This window comes from Lampetra planeri, chromosome 3 (genome assembly GCF_965212315.1).
Source record: "Lampetra planeri chromosome 3, kcLamPlan1.2.h2, whole genome shotgun sequence".
NCBI classification, from domain to species: Eukaryota; Metazoa; Chordata; class Hyperoartia; order Petromyzontiformes; family Petromyzontidae; genus Lampetra; species Lampetra planeri.
In genome coordinates, this window is record NC_136109.1 from 17,807,894 (window position 1) to 17,825,874 (window position 17,981).

At 45.2% G+C, this 17,981-nt stretch overlaps 1 protein-coding gene across 1 annotated transcript in view; it reads right to left on the reverse strand.

Moving 5' to 3' along the window:
- The window catches only part of LOC144739330 (unconventional myosin-Ie-like), a 109,387-nt gene extending 92,060 nt beyond the window's left edge, over positions 1-17,327 (reverse strand). The window contains exon 1 of the mRNA XM_078622295.1: positions 16,685-17,327. Coding sequence (XP_078478421.1) covers positions 16,685-16,687 — 3 coding nt within the window. The 5' untranslated portion in view covers positions 16,688-17,327. The remainder of the gene's footprint in view (positions 1-16,684) is intronic.
- Between the last annotated feature and the right edge of the window lie 654 nt (positions 17,328-17,981).

Here is a 17,981-nt window from a genome sequence, read left to right on the forward strand (position 1 = left end):
CAGCGATGCCAACCTTGAAGGGTGGACGGAAAGGACATACATAATGCAATGCAATCTCAGACATGCAGAGGGGGAAGAGAAAGGAGGGGGGGGGGGAGTGCTTGTGAGTTTTCCGATGCACGAACTCCAACGCTGTGGGACCCCCCCCTCCCCCAATTGCCAGGCGACGATTACAAAAGTTCAGCTGCCCTCTTCTGAGTCACATTACCCACATCCACCATGGGCCTATCAGACGGCGCAACAAGCAGCAGATGAATCATTGGACATCAGTCACTTGTACGAAGTAGGCTGCTTTCCGCAGTTTTAAATTTGTCACGATACGGTGGCAATGTTCACGATCACTTTTGTCGAGATCAGTTTCCCGTGATTGTGTCATTTTGCAATGTATGATGCTCATGACACAACATGCGCACAGTTACACGTCAAAATATATATTAAGTGAATGTCTGGAAATGTATCAGTCCTTAAGTTTTGATAATGGAAAAAAAAGTATCCTCAATGGGTCCACACATGGCATAGCTATTTACAGTATTTAGAGCTTTCATTTGTTTATTCGCAAATATTGTGTGAGGAAATAAGACATTAAAAAATATATTGAGTAAAACAAATGATACCATTATCGAGGATATGATATTGTAGAATGTATCGTCATACCGTCTTGCCCCATCATGGCAATCTTTTTGTAAACACTGACCCAATGCAATCCTCACCAAAAGCGATGTAGACTACTCACGCCCCTATAATTCACCTCCGCTCCTTGCTTTGTTGTAATTTACAGCCATGGTGATAGAGGGGAGGGCGACCAGCATCCGTGCATTTCTAGTCCTCTTATCCGTGCAGACGAATGCGGGTAATCGAATACATTTGCTGCCAATTGGGTGTAACTCCATTATTTCCACGTTCAGTCACTGACAATGGGAGGAATCTATGCGTGGCATGAGAAGGTACATTTGTTGGATTGACTCCACGGTGCAGATAATATTCGAGTTGCTAAGAGGCGTCTGTTTCACTGGACCTGCCGATTGTGAGTCAAGCGCTTGAACCACTGCAATACCTGGTATTTCTATTTACTCTTGTGTAACCGTCCCTTCTTCTTGGTTCTTTCGGTAAAGTCACGTAGAAGAAGGGAAATAATAAAATAATAAAAATAAAACATTATAAAATAATTCTCACGACGTTTCGGCCACAACGCAAGCAGCCGTCCTCAGGTGAAGAACAGGTCTGTCAGAAAGACAGCGTCATTCGCGTTGTGGCCGAAACGTCGTGAGAATTATTTTATTATGTTTTATTTTTATTACTTTATTATTTCCCTTCTATGTGACTTTACCGAAAGAACCAAGAAGATGAATCCCTGCAGTCACGAAAGCTTTAAATCGAAATTTAACCGTCCCTTATTATATATGAAAGGGCCCAGGTGTGCAAAGGAAACCAAAAAAATATACTTACAGGAATTTGCTCAATCCAACGTAACATTTCTGTGCCATCACATTTTACTTGTTCTGAATGCCTACAAGGCCATCATTGCTTCCATAAGTGTGGCCCCCATTACACTTCTCCATGCGGGAAAAATTGATAAGGTGGCTGTGACATGCAAACCTGTAACCACAGCGCACGCCACAGGGACTTCTATTGTGGAATCGTAGCGGGGCGTGAATGCCCATGCTGTACTTTTTTTCTCTCACAATGTCCACATTCAGATTTGGCCTTTAAAGAGTAACGCTAGTTTACGTGAACAGTTTCTTTGTTCGTTTTCATCGCGGTGATTTTTTTTTTCCTCTATAAAAATAATTCACCGTTAATTTAACACACCCAGGTCACGGTGAGGGGCAATAAACAGCGACGTTCAAGTTAAACACCCCAATTCTACGGCATTCCCCACCCAAAATAAAATGAAGTGCAGTATCATGTCCTTTAATTATACTCTTTGGTTTTTTCGGTAAAGTCACGTAGGTAAAAAATCGAAATAAAATAAATCACGACGTTTCGGAGGCAACACAAGCTTCTGTCTTCAGGTGACGGTGCTGTGACGGTTCCACCTGAAGATGGAGGCTTGTGTTGCCTCCGAAACGTCGTGATTTAATTTATTTAATTTTTTACCTGAGTGACTTTACCGAAAAAACCAAAGAATATGAATCCTTGCAGTCACAAAAACTTCAAATCTGTCCTTTTTATTAATTTAGCCAATACCTTTTCCGAGTCCCAAGGGTCATTTGAAAGAGTTTTCTTGCACTGGAACGTGTTTGGTAGACAAAACCACACACCAGAGGAAACCCTCAACTAAACACAGATAGGTCAAGAACCTCCACACTGTACCTCTATTGGCCACCTCACAGCACAGACGTTCGGGAGATTATTGCACGAATCTACATCCACGTAATCCACCAACCTTGCCTCTAAAGGGCTAGATTATAGACGTGCACCATCAAGGTAAAGGGGCAGCCATGCAATATCTTGCTTATGTCCTGTTGGCAGAAGGGACCCCACTCGTGGGAGCCCTCGAGATTGCCCCTAGATGGTATTTTGGTCGACTCTTGCATGCTGAGCGGACATGTTGGAACATGTGGGAGTTCCCATCCTTTATCACCACACACAGACTGGCAATGTGGTGTATCCATTTATTCTGCTGGGTAGATAGAGGTGAGGGGGGTATTAAGAAAACTTGCTCGTTGTATTAACTGCGGCGCAGGGAAAACAAACCAGCGACATCGAGATCACAAGTCTAGTGCACCACAAAGCTCAACACAAATAAAAAGCTGAAAAAAAAATTCTCATTGGAAGAAATAAAAGTATGCAAAACGATAAGTCTCAGGGGAAACTTGTGTCGTGTTGACCGGAGAGCAAGAGTGGCAGAGTTTATTAGTAACATGGTCACACGTCACAAGAAGGCCCTTGATTTAAATATTATATAATATCAATCCTGCCACTTTATAAAAGTGCTGAAGTATGCCACCGTGTACTGCAGGTTTAAGTAAAAATATAAATATAGTAATAATAATAATAAAGATGAGTTTTAATAACAAAGCTTCACAGTTGTCAACATTATTTTTCAGGAGGTACCTCCGATAAGATGCATTATGGTGTACTAATGCCTAATTTGGACGTAAACATACATTAAACTCAATAAATAAAATAAGGTACCATATATGAGGAGCAAAAGTCACTTGTTTTCTGGCCAAACAGTCCCCTTTGGCCAAACTGCCACAAGGAAATATCTGTCATGTGGATAAAAATATATATATATAAAATAATGTACCCCGTCAAAAGTCGTCTGTGATAATCATCTGGAATGCGTCTGATTTTATCATATTTCAGAGCTAAATAGAGCTGAGCTGGGATAGTACTTGGATGGGTGACCACTATCTCTTAAACATGTGTTGTAGGCTGCTGTCGAGCTACATTTTGAGCAGATGGCGATGGAGCAAATCCATGGTCTTACTGTACTGTGCTCCAACGTCTATGCTCCCTACCTTCGCCAACCAGTACTGACCAACGTCGTGAAGTATGGTCAAATTACCCCCATGATCTGCACGTCATGGGGGAGGTGACTCAACTGGATTAACAAAAAGTGCTGTGCTTGTACATAAGTTAAGACGCGTGTGGAATTATCATCATCATCATAAAAAAACAGGGCCCCAGTGTACATTGACTGGGCAATTAGAGTGGAGCAATTTCACATGACACCCGTGAAAGGCCGCTCTGTTTCGCAGCGGGTTCGTAGTTTGTTTTCAAAGACACGAAAATTGGCGGCCTCAGGTGGCCCCTGCCTGATGGGAAGACTCACGGGAGGGGCAGTCTGCCCGGTACAACAGCACCGACCCCCATCGCCTGTGGACATAGCAAGGAACAGGCCACAACTGTACGATCCACTCAGTCCATGGTTCTGACAAACATCATCATCATCGCCGCCATCGTCGTAATTGTATTCAGCCGTGAATGGCGTTGAATGGAGAAAATCAGTTGGATGGAGAAGTTCAAGAGCAGGTCGATGAGAACAATTCAGAGAAAATTAAAGATGTATCGATTGGGCACATTCTCAGAGGTGAAAGCTTGAAGGAGGAAGTTCTAGAGGGAAGGATGCCGGGAAAGAGGCCATGGGGCAGAAAAAAGAGAATGTCCATTGAGATTTGAACAAAGACAGCCATAGTTGTGAAATGAGGAAGATCAGATAGAATGGACGAACATTTTGAGCCGAAGTCCTGTCATTTAGTAGAGGACTAAAGAACATACAGTGCACAGCCTCGAACATGAAGAGATACAGATTGGCATCAATGGGGTGAGAAGAAAATGGGAGTACTCCATAGTTTGAAAAATGTGGCTGTCTTCTACCACATGGAGGCAATGTTTACAGTAATTAGGGAAAAGTGAGAATTTATTCACTCTGAGAATCGGAGGGTTTTTTTGTTTTAAGGGTGTATTGGGTAGTTACCCAGTTAACATGAACGCCATTGGACCACTACCAGCTAACTCTCCTCACACGTACGACCCTTGTTAATCCACTGCTGGATGAGGGCGTGCCCATTCCTGCATGGGTCATGAGGATTCTTTGACCCTACGTCACAGTGTGGGTTGGTGAAGGTGGTGAGCAAGTACACGGAAACATAGATGTACAGTACAGCACACCACTCTGATTGCGTTATCACACCGGAGGTCACTTTACGATTCGTGAAGCAATTACGTTGTCTCGTTGTTTCTCATTTCCTCTGTCGTGTTTGTACAGTTTTGCCCAATTAGCCTAAAAATAAACCTGAGCATTTGCTGTAACTCACATAAATGAAACGTGACTACATCATGGGACCTCCTTTGCCAGTACCAAAATATGAGAATAGGGTTTCCCCTTTTTTCTGGCAACAAAACAGGTGTTAAGATGTTAAAACACCAAATTGAAACCTTTTACAAGGAATCATGTCTGCATTAACCACAACACTTGTGGTTAGAATGCATCTTAACACCTGTTTTGTTGCCAGAAAAAAGGGGAAAACTTATTCTCATATTTTGGTACTGGCAAAGGAGGTCCCATGATGTAGCTGCTCGCCCCGAGCTCTCATTACTCTGACAGTGGCTTTGTCTTTGAACTGTACGCCTTTGGGCGTCCTCTGGTCTAACACCGTTTTGAGACTAGGCTCAAAAGAAAACTGTCTCTGGTGTGGACCAATAAGTTCCCAAAGACAATGCATATATTATCAGAATATGTTTTTTGTTTGCATTCTGACCACAAGTATTGTGGTTAATGCGGACATGATTCCTTGTAAAAGGTTTCAGTTTGATTGTTACTTGCCTAATTAGCACACGCACACACATTGTAGATCGAGTATATTTTTAGTGAAATTGTTAAGTGCGTTGATTCCACCACTTGAATTTGCTCCTAATTCCCAGGAACACGTGTTCTAAGCTGCCACAGTTGTGGGGCCAAAAAACTAAAAGTAACTTTGGCATTTGACTTGCAGCACACGACAACAATGCCATGCAGTTCTACCAACAATATATGGGCGCTTACCTGGCCTAATTTTAAGTACCCAACGACTCAACTTTACTGGACAATTGATTCTTTCACACCAACACGTGGTGCAGCACAGCATCATCGTTTGCGTGTTTCCAGTTGCGGTACTGTATATTGAAACGAGAGGCTATGCATTGATTGATTTTTTCCCCCCATATGAAAGCACTGTTTAAAATACAACGTCATCGTCGTGCTGCAATCAGTGCGCGTCGTTACGCAACGATATAATCAGCGATGCAATCCTCTACTTATTTTAGGTTGGAGATGAAAGAAAACAGGAAATTCCACTTTGACTGTTAATGTGAATACCTCTCATTCAGGGACATAAAAAACGAATACAATTTTAAGCATGATTTCTGTTAGCGATCATCACCACTGTTTCTTTTGTAATTCACATATTTTCGGACAAGTAAAAAATTATGGGTGTTTAAATGCATCAAAGAATATTCTCAAGCTTACGAAACGTGTATAAATTTGCACGTGTAAGAACTAATAAGACCTATATGTTTAATTACATGGGTTAAATTGACACTTGTTTCCACTAGAAGCCACTACATTCACCACAATGTAAAAAAATATATTGATTCTAGAATTGAATCGCTTCCATAAATTGTAACAATCCACTGACTTGCCGGTGGGGCGGACGGTGGAGGCGTGTGGGTGAGAATCGTTAAACCAGTAGTCAAAACCATCATTCTTCTTTACTGTCTTTCCACGAATGTACGGACGTTGGCTGCCAAGACATCCACCATGGCCCAAAGAAAACCTTGAGTGTCCCAGGACATACACCAGTAAAATTCCCTCCCCCCATCATAGGCCACCGTATGCTTCGACATTCATTCCTGTTGAGAACCGTACACGAGGCTTGCCAGGATCGGTAGCTCGTTCCAGTCCAAGACTGTCTGATCAATGCCACGGTGGTTTTTGTGCAAATGCAGACATACACACCGGGCATGGGAAATACCTGCTGAAAGCAACTCTCTTTCACTTCAGGGTAACTATCACTGCTGCTGCATACAGGCAGGCCTTCCCAGGCCGTCATCATCTCATGGTCTGACGATGCAACAATCCTTCCGAGCTATTGCACACGAGCCGATGTCATTGCTGCATCCCCACAGTTGGATAACTTTGGTGTGTTCTCTCCTTTGCCTGCCACTCCATATTTAATCTCAACCACCTGCCATCATACCTTTCAGCAACATGTCTTGCCCAAGCCCCCGTACTTTTATTTCCAGTTACATTTACGTCTCCGACTGGCTTATGTTGTCTGATCCATGTAGAGTATTTATCATTCTGCATCGCTGTAATTCCAAACACGCACCTCTCCATACTTTTTTACACTTTTCAGCAAAAAACAAAAAAATGTTATCAACGTTCAACTGTAATTTCAGGTACGGTAATAGAATCTTGAGTGGGGCAGTCAGTCACAATGAAATGTTCTATGTGTCTAAAACCAATATAAAGACTAGCAACCATCCCCATTAAGTGGGAAACCGCTATCTTTTATTTGAACAGAGTACTTAATGATACTCTTACCAGATGCCAATGACTACTGACAAGCAAGGCCAAGACAAATTTATATTACAAATACACTGTATGCTACAATTAATGAGATACAGCCAAACGGTTGAGAATGTAAAATTCAAATCTAAGTGGCCCCATTACTTACACAGCATTCATATTCATTTCCTGCCCTGAGCCAGTGGTGGAAAATACACTTTCCCATGGTTTTGACAAGCCTATCCATGCGACTTCCCACAGTGTGGCTCACCAAGTGGTACTCATTTTATTGACCGTGGGGATTGTGATAGGTTGTCAACTCTAGCTGTAATGTGAGCACAATCTCACGAATAGCATTTTTATAATCTACCGCCTGAATTATATTTTTTGTCCTCATTGCTTCACTGCTGGATGAAGGATTCATCTTGTTGTGTAAGTGACGGGAGTTTGGTTGGCAATACCTCGCCATGCTGGTCAGTGCAGGTCAGTGAAAGGACAAAGGAAGAGCGGTTCAGATATCACTCGTCAATTATATTTACGCCATAGCCTGGAATTAACCCCTTGTGGTTGGGTTCTTACCACAGCGTGTGAATCATTGCGCTATCACTCCACCCACCAATATGTAAACCAACTTACTGTATATAACTTACAAACATACCTGGAGGAACATGCCGGCTGTTTATATTAAACGGACCATCTGCCTTGTTTAATTATAGCTTCCCATGAGCTACATTAATTCTTAATGCCTATTGTGTAAGCACAGATATGTTTAAATCAAAACACACACACACACACCATGGCTCGGGGTATGCTTTCTTGAAAAATCACTGCCATTAATTCCCACTCTAAAATACTAATAAAGTCATTTGTATATCCAGAAAAGCCTCACCGAGTCTCAAGACTAGTTTTTCAGGAGGGTCCTAAATTGGGATGTCGTCAATTCCATTAAACTCACACACGACTCATCACTCTGCACATACAGAGTATACAATCCATAGTGGGAGAGATGGCATAAAATGTCCAGCAATTACGCCATGCCACCACGACGATACCTTTCGAATGACAGATTTATAGCTACGCAAACACTGCTGCCCCTGAAGTGACTCGTCCGTTGACCTCTACCAAATGAAACAAATTATATTTATTTGGTAATGCCTGCTGCGTTGGCAGTGGTGCACCAGCACACTTAATAAAAAATAAAACTCGCACTTGTCAACAACGCCACCTGTTTAAGGGCCACTAAGAAGGGCCATGAAGAAGGGCCACTGCCCGAAACGTCGCCGATTACATTTATTAGTTTTATTATTTTTCTTTTAAGGGAGTGTTGGTTGACGAGTGTGTTGACCTCTTCCAGGTTCACGCTTAGCGGCCCCGGTGCCCTCACCACCGCCTGCCATGACCTGCGTTTCAAGAGACGTTTAAAAAACAAAAAATCCTGTCACCAGCAAGAGGCATCCCGTGGCGCGCTCTCACTTTGTTTTGTTCTGGGACAACAAACCCTGGTGGCGGTCGGCAATGAATGCGCGTGTGGTGTCTTGCCGTCCACTGCGGCTGGCCCCACTCCATCGAAACTCGGCCCACATCCTGCCCTGACGGTCAGAGTGCCTGTAGCACTTCCTGCATTGGCTTCCTATTTAATTAATCCGATATGATGCACTGTACAGTGCACCGCATGCTTCCTTCACGAGCACCGCTGGCATCGCAAGGACGGTGCTACCGAGTTGGCAGACTGGCAGCGTCGTCGTCTCTGGTGTGGAGTTGTGTGTGCTCCAAGTTCAACTTCAATCCATTATTACGGAGTTTGCTCATGGTTCTCTGCAAGGGTGAATATCCTTTTAACAACAGTATCCTATTATCTGCACTTACGCATGTCACTTATTCCCCGTATCCACACACCTATGGACAAATCACGAGGCATGCACCTGATCTCGTCAGATCTCAGAAGTTGAGCAGAGTTGATCCTGCATAGTGCTTGGATGGGCAATTACCATGCGTTAACAACGTGTGATATGTGCTCCTGGTGGGCTATGTTGTGGGGAGCAAACCCCATAGTTGTAGTGTACCATGGTCCCATGTCTGCCTCCACACCTGGCGACATGAGTGATTCCCAGCCACAGCTAACATCAGTGGTGTGATATCACAAACTAGTCCCAAGCCTCTCTCAAGGTTGACTAAGCCTCAAATACATGACTGTTGTGGAAACATCAACACTGTGGATTGAGCACTATGCAAATAGCCCTCCTCCGCCAGACACTGAGATTGGCTTAGCCAGCCTTGAATGACTTAGTCCACATTACATGTGCTTGAGAATAGGCAAACGTGTGACCATGTGCTATGCCCCGTGCAGTAGAGAGCTAACAGGATCATTAAGTATTCACCTTTGATGGCACGGGTGGAATTCTGGAAACCTGCAGAGGTCATGGGCACACGAGGTCTCAATTCATCCCACGGTCACCGGTGATGACACTGAGAGTTACAAGCGTGCAGTGTCAAATGAAAATACGAGTCTCCGGAGAACCTTTGGTGTAGACGTCTGCATTGCACATGTGCCTCCAGATGTCTTATTAAAATATAAATGTAGACGAATTGGCAACCAAATTAGAAGAAACTAGTTCACAAGCAAGAGAGATATTTTCGCACTTGCATTGGGCATATTCTAGATCAATGTTATTATTTGAATACTGTAAAGCCCCGTTGTTACTCAACTAAAATTGTTAATCATCTAAAAATAAAATAGTTTTTGTTTTCACTGCTGGATGAAGGTCTCCCCACATGGTGAAGTGAAGGAACTAAGACTGGTTCCAATATCACTCGTCTTAGATAGCAGCCATGGGTGGGAATCGAACTTATGGGTCGAGTTCATAGTGCAACGCGCTAACCGGTATGCCATCCCTCCCACCTCCATTATGTTCTTGCCTGCCAACAAATAACACTATCAATGGAGACTCGCATGTTTGTAATACTGTACAGGCAAGGTTAGTTACCCAAGGCTCCAGCAGAAACCAGCAGTATCTTGTGTTTTAAAAATTGCATACACTGGTAGGGCACTGAAATAATGACTTGTAGCAATGTGTTGTTTCTTCATCAATTAAACTCTAATTCTTACACTGAAATTACACGCGATGAAATGTATTTAAAAGTTTTTTTTCTTACAATTTATACGTAAATTATATGGAAACGTTACTTTTTATGCTCGTGATGCTGACCGTCCATACTGGACATCTGTAAATATAAAAGAGCTTCATAGCTCATCGGATTCCTTCAGTCTAACTATTCTGATTCTGAACTCTGATAAATTATGAAAAGAGTGTAACATTAAACACATTTTTTGATTATTAAAATAATAAATTCTGACAATTCATGGCATCGCAGGTGGAGGGGAAAGAGTCATTACATGCCTTGTGAATAGCCTCACCACAACAACAACAAAGAACACTACGGCTCTTTTCAGCACTGCTTGTTCAGATTGGATGGGCAGAAGGGGACAACGCAGTCCCCTTGGGTACAAGCAGCGCCACACCCTGCCTCACACCATGCCACTTCCATCACCTTTGCACGTCACTGGACCTGGCTGAAAGGCAACACCCAAGGGCGGCGACTCGCGCGGTCTCCTCTCTTCACAGACCGTTGCGGGCTCCGATGCCGAATTCAGGCCCCGTTGCCTCTGCCTCTCTGGGGCTTGAGGCACAGCAAAGTGCAAGCCACTCGATTACGTTCGCAGACGTCTCACTGTGCAATCGTAGAGCGTCGCCGCTTGCCGACAGCCTGCAATGCATTTGAAGGCAGCATAATAATAATCGTTTAATTGAACAGATGTAAATGTAATCCGCCGGTAGGTGAACAAACAAACAAACAAAATCTTCAAACGAGGCTGCAAGCAACTCGTGTTTTTCCCCACCAAAGTTTTCATTCAAGGGAAACACGTTATCGTTCGGCTTCACATTCCTCAGTGTGGCGCTCAAACAGGCACATGTGGTTATTATTTTTTTTGTCTTTTAGTGGGGGGTGTGGGGGTGGGTGTTTGGAGGGTGGCAGCAGCAGGATTTTTTGTGGCCGCCAACACACGAGCTGAAATTTCTCACGATAGCATCTCCCGAGACCCGACCGGCCACGCAATCCGAATGCCTTGCCAATCGGTGCACAACTCTGCTGCCCGGCAAGAGCGAGCCCAAACGAAACGTTGCCAAGAAGCAGAGCCGGCCCAGCCACTAAGCGACCCTTGCAATTGCAAAGGGCCCCGTGGCCAGCAGAGGGCCCCCCTAGAGTCACTGCGAGCTAGTGGGTGAAAAAAATAATACATCAAAGGGGCCTCCAATCAAATTTTGCTTAGAGCCCCCAAAGGTCTAGGGCCGGTTCTGCCAAGAAGCCCTCTCCTCTCTCTCTGCCTTGCACAAAGTGTGGCTGCCCTCACTTCTGTTCCACCCCAGGCTGATAAAGAGCGAGCCCCCCACTCTGTGTGTGTGTTCCCATCACACCACACGGTCCTTGCCTGCCCCCCCCCCACGTCCAACCAACCCTAAGGGGCCGTCCATAAATGACGTCACGCGATTTTGGACGATTTTTGACCCCCTCCCCCCTTCGTCACAAAAAGTCAGAACCCCCCCCCTCAAATATGACGTCACAAAGCTTTGCCCCTCCCCCCCAAAAAAACATGCTTCAAATCGCATTAAACTATTGTCATTGTAGTGCGTATTTAATGCGGCGCTGCACCTGATGTTGTAGGAGAAAACATTTTTTAAAAAGCCTATTTAATTAAGTAGAACGTGTTGTCTATATTTATTTAAAGTTGCGCATTTTGATGTGACTTCACATTTCTCACCCCCCCCCCCCCCATCGTCACACATCGTCATGTCTGACCCCCCCCCCCCAGGTGCCGGTGCGTGACGTCATTTATGGACGGCCCCTAATCACAAAATCTCCTACCGCCTCCCATGTTTGCGTGACAACTTCGATGTTCGCGTGAAGATTCTTTATTTTCAACGGTTTTATTGAACTTCGCTTGTGTTTGTCGTGGTCAAATCTTGTAATCAAAAGTTAGTCGACTTCCTGTTGTCCAATCAATTCCAAATTTAGCACGTGCACTCAGATCCGGTGACAGTGCACGCCTGTATGAAAATCGGCATCAATTCATCAATTAATTGCCTATTTTCAAGCAATTACAATTTTTGTATGGGCGCCTTATTATTTATATATTTTGTGTGGAGGTCAACAACGCTGTGGTCCCTAAACTGTGAAATCGGCTCGCACAAACCGCAGGCGCCACGTGTCTCAGGCACCATTGACGTACTTCTCGTCCGTGAGTTTAACGAAGTTGTTAATAAAACCGTTGTTTTAAAAAATAACTTTTTAAAAGTAGTTTATTGTAACGTGGGTCGGCCACCCGCGCTAATCGGAGATTTAAAAGTGCACAGTTGTAGTGGGCTTCTCCAGTTCATCAATGAATGAAGGCCCTCTCCCACTGTGTGTTGGTCATGTGCGTTGCTTGAGCATATTTCACCACAGTGCGGATTGACACCTAGTCTCCGTTTCCAACACTGTCATGTAATTTTTTTTGTTCACGATAAAATAATAATCATACGAATGGCATGGCTGGTCCTTTTTTTTTACTTTCACAACGCCGAAGTAAATCATTGGGCCTGCGTTCAACGGTCACTTGGTGCACTTTTACTCGAAAATGTGACATGTGTTTACGTATGAAACGTTCAAAAATAAACTGAACTAAAATAAAACTTCCTGCTTCCGGCAGTCTCTGCACTGTCCTAAGAAAAAAAAGTTTCTGACTGAACACGCAGATTACAGGCGGTGGCACAGCTGCAGCAATGTTCAGGGCTGAGTTACGTATTAATTTCTGCTATGTCACAGGGTTTGGCATTGACACCAACGGTGTCACAAGATTTTGGGCTACTTCATCCAGTGGTTTTGTTGAACGATTTTAGTTTTGTATGTGCGGCTAAAGAACTGCATGCACTGCACGATACATACATTTGGTTATGACCAATAATGGAACGTAACCCCTCTAGCAATTTACTGAATTGTGACGATTCGGAAGGTGGCCGGAGGTCGTAATTGTATTCAAGGACTAGTCATATTATATGGTCTGGGTTTTACCATCACAGTTGCACTGCTTCACGTTTTTTTGGGTCTCGTTTGCACGTCTTGGTTTCTCATCTACCCTAAATCTAACATTTGCATAGAATCTGCAGAAAATTTGCATTCACGGTAAATAATGAGCTCTTACACAGACAATCCTGTGCATGTACTGTCAGATTCCATTTTAATTGACAAATCCGTTTCTTCTCATTTATACGTCAAAAGTCAATTGTCAGCGATTTTTATTGAGTTTTCATGGTTATTACTTTATTACCCTAACAGATCATTTAGTCAATGAAATCATGAACTTATCTGGCTGCGTGGCCCTCAATCTGAAACTTTCAAGGTCAAATCCCAGTCGGGTATCAACCTGGGTCTATTACAAACACAGTGACAGTATTCTTGTATTACAGAATACACGTGACACACACGTCAGTGCTAAACCATGACAGTGTACAGAACAAACACACACATACTGCACAGAGCAGTTCAGAACTATGACATTAGCAAAGTGATTTAAAATCCTGGATTACCTGTAGCCACAATAGCTGTATAATTCTACGTCTGTGACTTAAAACACACAACTCTCATTGATAGTTATAAAAGTCGGCTAGGCTAGCCAGCACCCATCTGCCCACAGTTTCCTCCAACACGAAGTAAAAACTCCTCTAATGATTTGATATTAGACAAACATCTCAATGCAGGAACCTCCAGAAAAGGGTTTCCCGAGACTCGGTGACGCTTACGAGGTTTACAATTACAGCAGGTAAAATGCACATTTTCTTTTTGCGTAACAGCTAAAACAATACTTTACAAACAATAGTGGCTTGTTTGTCATGAGGGCTAACAACTTGCATGTTGTTTTACTTGTAACATCATTTACTTTCTCTTTGTAACCTCACTCAAATAGGAACAATTTAACTCCGAATGCAAGCGGCGTTCATAATTGTTGTCGAGTGAATGATGTAACACTACCACTCTATCCGTGTGGGTTTTAGCTTTTAATTTAACCTGACGTTTAAGGCAACAGCCCTGTTTTTATGAGAGAAAATGTGATACTGATTTAGGCAACTCGTGTTGTTGCGATATGAGGTTTATATAATAAAAATAATAACACGCGTGTTGTTTTACAGCATCTTTTATGCAAAGGAGAATGTGCCCAGTGTTATTTTGTCCACGCGATCACGTGCACAGTAGTTTGTAAGTGTACTATACAATGCACACAAGTCAGCTGGGGCTTTGTTTAATTTACAACAGAGGTGGGACAAAGTCATTGTTATGCAAGTCCAAGTCGAGTAGCAAGTCATCAAATTCATGACTCGAGTCTGACTCGAGTCCAAGTCACATGACTCGAGTCCACATCTCATAGGTGGGACAAAGTCATTGTTATGCAAGTCCAAGTCGAGTCGCAAGTCATCAAATTCATGACTCGAGTCTGACTCGAGTCCAAGTCACATGACTCGAGTCCACACCTCTGATTTACAAAATGGGTGGGGGGGGGACACACAAATAGATGTCAGTACTTAAGTTACATCTGGTATTCATAGGTGGTCATCGACTAACCACTGCCGAACCACCACCCGACCCCCCTGGCACGTTCAACAGCCACTAAGGGAGTGTGTCGGTGACCACCGTATGAAGAAGAACACCACTCATTTAAATCCCCCCCCCCCGAACCTTGTATAACAAATAATAAAACAAGAATCACTGGGGGGGGGGGGGACACGCCGCACTACAGCAGCAGCAGCACTGCAAGGCGTGCGGACCACTGCCTGCTGCCCTTCCAACTTGTCGTGGATGTTTTATTGTTTCGATTTAAAGCTTTCGTGACTGCAGGGATTCATCTTCTTGGTTCTTTCGGTAAAGTCACGTGACTTTACCGAAAGAACCAAGAAGATGTTTTATTGTTGTTGTCTTCATTGAAGCCCGGACACACTGCCGATCCACCTACGACGTTGCCTACTGCCGCTGGGTTTAAAGGCGCAACCCCCCCCCCCACACAGACACATACAGACACACACAGACACATACAGACACACACAGACACATACAGACACACACAGACACACCCACAGACAGACAGACACACACAGACAGACATACAGACACACACACACAGACACACAGACAGAGACACACACACAGACAGACACACACACAGGCGCACACACACAGATACACAGACACACACCCACAGACACACAAACACACACGCACACAGACACACAGACACACACACACACAGACACACACACACAGGCACACACACTCACACAGACACACACAGACACACACACAGGCACACACTCACACAGACACACACAGGCACACACACACAGGCACACACAGGCACACATACACAGGCACACACACACAGGCACACACACAGACACACAGACACACACACTCACACAGACACACAGACACACACACTCACACAGACACACACACACATGCACACACTCGCACACACAGACAGACACACACAGGCACACACAGACAGACACACACAGGCACACACAGACAGACACACACAGGCACACACTCACACAGACACACACAGGCACACACACAGGCACACACACACAGACACACACAACCTCCCACTGCGACACACGAAACACTCAACACACCAGGCACTCGCTGCGCACTCTGTCTGTGTGTACAACGCTCACATCATCATCATCATCCACATTGTACAACACACATCATCATCATAATCATACACATCATCATCAACATCATCATCCACATTGTACAACGCTCTCCGTGCTACACAGCACCCTTAACACGCGAACTCTCTATATAATACACAATGTCATGTCTACAGACACATACCACACAGCACGCACTCTATACTACACACACAATAATGATTGCACTACCCTCGACACACACACACCATACACACAGCACATGATCTACAGATACATACCATAGACACCAGCGGAGTTACACTATTACACACAGCACAGACTACATACGCACACCGCAAGTAACACAGCATCAGACCAACAACACAAAGCGCAGTTTTGCACGACAGTATAGAAACAGTACTACGACTTTGCTGCGCATGGATATACATGGTGAGTTAGTGGTGATGATGAAGATGTAGGTGAAGATGATGATGTAGGTGAAGATGATGATGTAGGTGAAGATGATGATGTGAGTGAGTGATGATCTTATTGATGAGTGGTGATGCAGCTGGTGGTGATGATGATGTAGGTGAAGATGATGATGTAGGTGAAGATGATGATGTTAATGATGAGTGGTGATCCAGCTGGTGATGATGATGATGTAGGTGATGATGATGATGTAGGTGAAGATGATGATGTTAATGATGATATTAATGATGAGTGGTGATGCAGCTGGTGGTGATGATGATGTAGGTGAAGATGATGTTAATGATGAGTGGTGATGCAGCTGGTGGTGATGATGATGTAGGTGAAGATGATGTTAATGATGAGTGGTGATGCAGCTGGTGGTGATGATGATGATGTAGGTAAAGATGATGATATAGGTGAAGATGATGTTAATGATGAGTGGTGATCCAGCTGGTGATGATGATGATGAAGAGGGGGAGTTGAAGACACTTACCATGATTGCGCTCCTCCTCGCGTCAACTCCTCTTCACTGAACAGTTCCAGCGAACTCGCGCTCCTTCTCCGAGTGGGAGAGGGAGGCGACGAGGAGGTGGAAGGTGGTGGGTGACACGGCAAGGGATGAGTAGAGAAAGAAAGAGAGAGATGTGTGGATGGAGGTGAACACAACGAGAAGTGGAGCCGGCACGGCCGCCGTGAGAACAGCCAGCCGGCCCGTGTAGTGATGGAGAGGAGTGGAGGGCGGGGACGAGGTGAGGAGGGGGGTGGTGATGATCGTGGTGTAGGAGGAGGAGGAGGGGTGATGGTGATGATCGTGGTGGAGGAGGAGGGTGATGATCGTGGTGTAGGAGGAGGAGGGGAGTGGTGATGATCGTGGTGTTGGAGGGGGGTGACGATCGTGGTGTAGGAGGGGGGGGTGATGATCGTGGTGTAGGAGGAGGGGGTGGTGGTGGTGGTGATGATCGTAGTGTAGGAGGAGGGTGATGATCGTGGTGTAGGAGGAGGGGGTGGTGGTGGTGGTGGTGATGATCGTAGTGTAGGAGGGGGGGTGATGAGCGTGGTGTAGGAGGAGGGGGTGGTGGTGGTGGTGATGATCGTGGTGTAGGAGGAGGGTGATGATCGTGGTGTAGGAGGGGGGGGGGTGATGGTGATGATCGTGGTGTTGGTGGAGGAGGGGAGGGTGGTGGTGATGATCGTAGTGTAGGAGGGGGGGTGATGAGCGTGGTGTAGGAGGAGGGGGTGGTGGTGATGGTGATGATCGTGGTGTAGGAGGAGGGTGATGATCGTGGTGTTGGAGTAGGGGGGTGATGGTGATGATCGTGGTGTTGGTGGAGGAGGGGAGGGTGGTGGTGATGATCGTGGTGTAGGAGGAGGGGAGGGTGGTGGTGATGATCGTGGTGTAGGAGGAGGGGGGTGATGGTGATGATCGTGGTGTTGGTGGAGGAGGGGAGGGTGGTGGTGATGATCGTGGTGTAGGAGGAGGGGAGGGTGGTGGTGATGATCGTGGTGTAGGAGGAGGAGGGTGATGATCGTGGTGTAGGAGGGGAGGGTGATGGTGATGATCGTGGTGTTGGAGAAGGAGGGGGGGTGATCGTGGTGTTGGAGGAGGGGGGGGAGACGGGTGAGGCTCGAGGTGTCCTGTGGTGGCTGGTTGGCTGGGCTTGTGGTGGGGTGTGAGAGCCGGCGGTGGGTGGGTGAGGTGGGGAGGGTTTATTGGTAGGTGAATCGTAGGTGGGGCTGGTGGTGGTGGTGGGACGGTGAGAGCTCGTGTGTGGGTGAGGGGGAGGGAGGGT